Source organism: Otolemur garnettii, unplaced genomic scaffold (assembly GCF_000181295.1).
Source record: "Otolemur garnettii isolate 467f Iridium unplaced genomic scaffold, OtoGar3 scaffold00038, whole genome shotgun sequence".
NCBI classification, from domain to species: domain Eukaryota; kingdom Metazoa; phylum Chordata; class Mammalia; order Primates; family Galagidae; genus Otolemur; species Otolemur garnettii.
In genome coordinates this window covers 2,806,380-2,812,957 of record NW_003852433.1, presented here as the reverse complement: position 1 = coordinate 2,812,957, position 6,578 = coordinate 2,806,380, and the positions used below count along the sequence as shown (strand labels likewise).

At 52.9% G+C, this 6,578-nt stretch overlaps 1 protein-coding gene across 1 annotated transcript in view; it reads left to right on the top strand.

Annotated features, from left to right (window-relative positions):
• LOC100959333 (SEC14-like protein 4) overlaps window positions 1–6,326 on the top strand; it is a 16,046-nt gene extending 9,720 nt beyond the window's left edge. Inside the window, 7 exon segments of the mRNA XM_003789971.3 lie at window positions 1,068–1,257; window positions 1,551–1,611; window positions 2,576–2,659; window positions 2,966–3,072; window positions 3,148–3,287; window positions 3,383–3,552; window positions 4,636–6,326. Of these exon segments, the coding sequence (XP_003790019.1) occupies window positions 1,068–1,257; window positions 1,551–1,611; window positions 2,576–2,659; window positions 2,966–3,072; window positions 3,148–3,287; window positions 3,383–3,552; window positions 4,636–4,775 (892 nt within the window). The 3' untranslated portion in view covers window positions 4,776–6,326.
• Window positions 6,327–6,578: the final 252 nt, after the last annotated feature.

The following is a 6,578-nucleotide window of genomic DNA, read 5'->3' as shown; positions in this document are numbered from 1 at the left end:
GGACAGTCAGGTTTGCTGTTGAAATGATTCCTCAGTGTAAACTGCTCAACTAGAAACACCTGATGGATGAGCCATTTCTTTGGGCATTCCTGAAAGCGGTGACTGTGGGAACTGGACACATCCCTGTGGGACCCTGAACACTACCATGGAGTTGCTGCAAAAAATATTGAGTCCTATGGGATATTGGGCTCCTAAGCCAAGAAGGACTCCATGTCCACCTTTGTGGATTTCATCTCCTTGTCTGTGAGCTGTCCACTGGTCACCTGTGTCCTTCAGAGTGGATCTAATGCCATGTGTGGCCTTGTGGGTTTTGTGAGTCTAAGTGTCTAGATGAGCCTAAGAGGAAGACCCCCTTTCCCCCGGTGTGAGCTGTGATGTCCTTGTGTCACAATTTGGCTAATGTCTGACTCCACATGACAGGGGCATGGCCTGTGTCATCAACACCTGGCATGAGGCTAGATACAGCAGAGTCCCTCAGCAGAGATGTGTGGTGTGAGTGAGTGACAAAGCTCTGTATCGGTGTCAGGTTTGAGATGATGTATGTCTCTCAAACAAGAGAGCCGATCTTATAGGGTCGACACAGTTTCTTCAACTTCATGAATGTCCCAACCTGAAGCTGATAATTATGATAATGACACTAATAATATCTAGCAGTATTTATCAGGGGGCTGCCCCATGCCAGGCACTGGGCCCTTTGTGGATTATCTCGTTGGATGCTCACAGCAGTTCTATCAATCATGGAAGTATCTGGTATTATTTTATAGAGGAAGAAACTAAGAGTTAGAGGAGTTGAGAAGTAGCCCAAGACCATGCAGCATAGCTCTGGCTTGGACATAGCCATGGGACCATGCAATGTTGGCTAACCTCGACTGTCATTGTACGTAAAGATGCCCGATGAGTAATGAATGAGGTCTTCTATTCTGCAGTTACCTTTACTCACAGTGTTGAGCAAACTGTGCTAAGTGTGAGTCAGACTGTCCGAGGGCTCAGGTGCAGCACCGCCTCAGAACCTAGATGGGCTCCATCTGTTTGGAAAATACTGTGGCCTGCCAGCAGGTGTAGGGTGGCAGGGCAGTAGGGAAGAAGGGCTTGAGTTTGTCTGGCGAAGGTCTCCCAGCTGGAGCTGTGGCCTGACCAGTGTATCTGCTCCGTCCCATGCAGCTGGGAAGGAAGATTGAGGTGGTGCTGATGGTGTTTGACGTAGAGGGCCTGAGCCTGAAACACCTGTGGAAGCCAGCTGTGGAGGTCTACCAGCAGGTAAAGTGGGCGGCTGAGGCCAGAGCAGCAATGGTTCCCAGGTCAATGAGGAGCTGCTGCCCACACCAGCCCTGGACCTCGGTCCATGGAGGAGCGGCAAGGCCAGCCAGTGATGCTAGCCTGGGGTCCCCCCTCCAAGAAGAAAGAATAACTCAAAGGAGGCAGCACACATTCACGGGGAAGGCAACATGGGCTGGGACAGGCCTCTTGTCTCAGCAGCATCAGAGGCCTCAGAAACCCAGGGGTGGGGATGCGGGAGCCTGGCCTTGACCACACTTGTCTTGACTCCACAGTTTTTTGTCATACTGGAAGAAAATTATCCTGAGATGCTGAAGAATTTAATTATCATTCGAGGTGAGCCCATGACCGGATGAATCCTGGGGAAAGAGATGCTGGGAATGGTGGGGACGGTAGATAAGCCGTCCAGTTCAGGGCTTCTCAAATCATCCTTGGTGAAGGACAGGTCGTTGTTTGGCTTCTGGCTTTGGTTTGTAATTTCAGTCCTTCACAGACTGATACCCATGTAATATACAAAATTGTGGCTGGTGTATTGCAGTGGCCATGTCAACTAAGTTTTAAGTTTCTAAACGTTTACTGTTATTTATTTATTTCAATGTGGACTAGAAACATACAGTCTGTGGACCACGCTGGTTGATGGAAACACTTTCAATGGAAATGGCCCCTGTCTGCGATGGCCTTATAGTAAGGGGGTCACTGCATATGCTCTGGAATCAGGTGGTCTGGGTTCAAATCTAGCCAGCCCTATGACATTGAGGAAGTTTGTTGAACCTCACTGAGCCTCAGTTATCCCACTCTGTAAAACAGGGATGCAAAGGCATCCTCAGAATGTAGCTGTGAGGTTAAATGAGACAGTCTACGGAGGAGACAGAGCATGGAGCCCAGCCGAGAGGCAGTACTTGGTTCAGCGATTCAGGGTGGGACAGGAGGTCTAATGCAGATGTCTCATCTTCTTACACCCGAGAGGATTCCAGGGTAATGTGGAAAGGAAGAGTTACCAATAGGGATTCAACTTTGCCGACATGGGTGCCAACTTGTCCCCAACACCCTACAGCTGGGCTAGGGGAGACAGCTGTTTATTGAAAGACAGGTGCCATGGTGAGATACATTACTTAATCTCCATTTAGAGTTAAAATGCACTAAGACTCAGAGAGGGTAAGTAATTAGCTGAAAGTCACACAGGAGGGAATGGCAGAACCCATAGCTATCCAAATCCTGTACAGCACACACCCTTATTCATGGCTTTATATACCCAAGTCCTCTCTTGTCTAGCTCCCCAAGGGACCTTCATGTGTTTCAGCCTCCAAACTGTTCCCCGTGGCCTTCAACTTGGTCAAGTCATTCATGAGTGAGGAGACACGCAGGAAAATAGTGATTCTGGGAGGTGAGTGACTTGACTTCCTGGCTGTGCGTCTGCCTGGGAAGCAGAGGTCAATGCTAAAAACCCCATTTTTCCCTGGTTCATCCTCTTGACTCAGGCACTGACTCTGGCCCAACCCAGTAGCCTCTGCATGCACAGGTGAGGCCTTGGGACCTAGACCATGTCCTGGGGCCACATAAGCTCTTGGGTGAGCTTTAGCACCCAAGAGAACAAGCCAAAGACAGATCAGGTCCCCTCACTGGGCTCAGCCCGCTTCCCTCTGTTGAGTCTCCTGAGCCCCTTTGGAGCTCCTCTCCTGCTCCTACACAGACAACTGGAAGCAGGAGCTCACCAAGTTCATCAGCCCTGACCAGCTGCCTATGGAGTTTGGGGGGACCATGACTGACCCTGATGGCAACCCCAAGTGCTCAACCAAGGTACAGGGAGACCAGAGGGTGCACAGGAGGGGAGACGGGATGGTTTAGTGCCCGCTTACCCACCCTCGTCCACAGATCAACTACGGGGGTGAGGTGCCCCGGAGCTACTACCTTCGCAACCAGGTGAGGGCACAGTATGAGCACTCAGAGTCCGTAGGCCGTGGCTCCTCCCTGCAGGTGGAGAACGAGATCCTGTTCCCAGGCTGTGTGCTCAGGTAAGGATGGTGACCACTCCACACCTGGGCCTGGCTGGGAGGGCCTCCAGAGCCCAGGCAGGTGGTCGTCACCAGGGCTTTGTCCTCCACTGCAGGTGGCAGTTTGCATCAGATGGTGGGGACATCGGGTTTGGAGTTTTCCTGAAGACCAAGATGGGGGAGCGGCAGAGGGCTGGGGAGATGACAGAGGTGCTGCCCAGCCAGCGATACAATGCCCACCTGGTGCCTGAGGACGGGAGCCTGGCCTGTCTCAAGGCCGGCGTCTGTAAGAGCTGCGGGGTCCCTGGAGTTGTTTCCCTCCCTGTGGTGGAGCAGTGAGCTGGGCTCTGGCTGGTCTACCCCCTCTTGACTCTCTATTTCCACTCTCACGGGAGATGTGGGGACCATGTAAGAACCTACATCCCATGGACTCCAGTAGAATTGTCTTTTGATGTCAGGGGGCTGATGAGTGGTCCCTATATGTGGGTGCAGGGGAGGACCAGCCAGGTTTCACAGCTCAGGACTTTGGGTCACCTCCTGGGAAGTCCCTACACCAGGCTTGTCAAGCAAAGAGAAAGGAAAGTATACAGCCATGGCTCCGCTGTCAGGGATCCCAGCACAGAACCCGCCCAGTTGCAGGGAATGGCCACTTCAAAGGGGTGGCTTCCTCCAGTGTTCATCATCCTTCCTTCCCTGGCCTCCCAGGGCAGATGCAATTCGGTCAGTTTTACCAGATACAGTGTTGCCCATAAGCACCACGACCTTCCACCTCTGTGGGGAACACAGCTGGGAGAAGGGGAGACTCCCAGAAGGCTGACTCCCTATGGGGAAGGAGAAGGCACCTTGTTCTTCCTTTAGTCTCAACATAACCTAGTGCCTCTTTGTGGGAAGGGAGAATTAGGAGAATGGAGGAGGAGTGATCTGGTTGACTCCTCAAGTCCCAGAGTTTATGGTAGCCCTTGGCATTGAAGGAAATGCCTTCTACAAGATGGAGAAGTGGCTTGTAGCTCAGCCCTTTCCTCCAGAGAAAGCGGGGCTCCTCTCTGCATGGAGTCATTAGAATAAGGGATACCCAGTCCCTCCCCTCAGATGCTCTGTGATCACTGGAAAGTCTATCATCTCTAAACCTGGAGGTGACAATACCTCCCCCATGGGGCTGCTTCAAGGATTCAGGGAGCTGTGAATGCTTGTAACATGATACCTGGTGCAAAGAAGGGGCTTCTGCTGCCTGGTGCTGGCAGTGCCTTTACACGGCACCAGCCTCATCCAAGGAGATGGTGATGAGCAATGGGCTTAGGTCTGAGCAGGACACCAGGAGTGCAGAAGTGCCCGGCCTTGCCCTGGCTGATCATCTCTCTCCATCCTGCAGATGTCCTGCGCTTTGATAACACCTACAGCCTGATGTATCCCAAGAAGGTCAGCTACACTGTGGAGGTGCTGCTCCCCGACAAGGCCTCTGAGGAGAAGTTACAGAGCCTGAAGGCTGCAAGACCCTCCCCAGTGCAATGAAGACCCTGGCTGCCACCTCTTCAATCCCTTTGTACCCCACTAGATCCCTGCCCTTCAAGGAGGGTGGGTGCTGAAGATAAGCACAGAAAGCCACTTACTCTGTGCCACACCTCAGAAAAGGGACAACCAATGCCTAGGCCATCCTAAAGTCTTAGACGGGCACTTCATCTCCTGTTTCCTGAGGATGAACCAGCATCCACTAAGGAAGAAGCTACCCTTGCATCCCTCCTGACAAAACTCACCCATTCTAGGACTTGCCCATGCCTGGTGTCCCCGTTTCCAGGGGCAGGGCGGTCTTTGCATACACCCCAGGCCCTGCATGGAGCAATTTCAGGCCTTAAGAGCCAAGAAGCTCTATTTTCTGCAGGGTCAGCCGGAGGCAGCTGGGTGGGGAGATGGGGCAGGGGTGAGGGTCTCAGTTCCAGCAGAGTATCCAGATCCATCCAAGCTGCTTGTTATGTGTTTGGAGGGAAAATCAGAAATGGAGAAGTGGGACCCAGCAGGGGTAATCAGTGACAAAAGCCACACACAACACAGCGTTGAGTGGATAACAATGGAATCTCCAGGGAATTCCCAGTGACTTCCCCTCCACACCTGCTGTGATCCTGCCAACATGACTCTTCCTGCAGAGGCTGGGAGCAGGGCAGACCTGGAGCCACAGTGCTGTGATACAGGGAGTGCAGCTGCCATCCCCGGGAGCCCACGTGGGCTCTGAGGTGCTTCTTCAAGAACCATCAAGATTTTCCTCCATCTTTATATCTAGCCAAGGGGACAGCAGAAGATCGGCTGACAGCACCCCTCATGTTCACCACCCAGCAGCTGGCCAATGATGGCCCAGAGGCTGGCCTCATGGTGCCTGCAGTCAGGACTGCCACCTGCTCTGCCGGGCCTCTGCACCCAACAGAGAAGACCTTGCCTAGGAACAAGGTGTGACTATGTGAGTTGACTCCAGGGAACAACGAAGAGCCTGGGAGCCCACCCTGTGCTGCCCTGCCTCCTCCCCACCCTGCCCTCTGCCCCAGGCCAGTGGCCACCAGTATCTCAGAAGACCTGAGCCACAGCTCAATATCATTGTTCCCGCTGTTTGTCTTTCTGGGTTAATGTCTCAGAGGGCAAAAGAGTACCATCCACTCAGGTGATGTCCTGAGAGCAAGAGGCCAGGCAGATGTTCCTGTGAAAGGTGCCCTTGTTGCAAAGTGTTGGCCTCCTGAACAGCCAGGCCCCACGAGAGACCAGAAACCTCAGCAAACACCACCTGCCCAGACATGTTCCAAATGAGAAGCCAGGCTCTGGCCGCTCCCTGCTCTCAGATTCTGTGATTTCACTTTCTCCAGTTAAGGGGAACTTTCTCAATTACCTCAGGACCCTTTTGGGTGAGAAAATGCTGAGGCTTGAGAAGGTGAGGGTCTTCATGTGAGCACTGTGGCGTTCTTGTTGTCCCTCAGCCCCTGTTCCTGGGGCAGCTGCACCGTTCCTGGGCGCACAAAGTTTGAACAGCAGCCCTGCTGCTATGAAAAGCTAAGCTAAATTAAACTAAACTAAATGCCTAAAGCCAGTGTCATGATATATTCCTGATCCAATAGGGTGTTCGATCAGATTGGCAAAAAATAAACAGAGGCTGTCCTGGCTGCCCTTGCCTCTGGGACGTGACAGGCACTCTCACCACCCTGCTACACTGCAGCCGCCTTCCTTTCCGCGGCCCTGTTGCAGGGATATCTGGAGTCCCCTGGGCACTTGGGTTTCCACAACTGTGGTCACCTGGGGCTGGGCTTGTTAGTGATATCACATGCCAGATTCCACCTG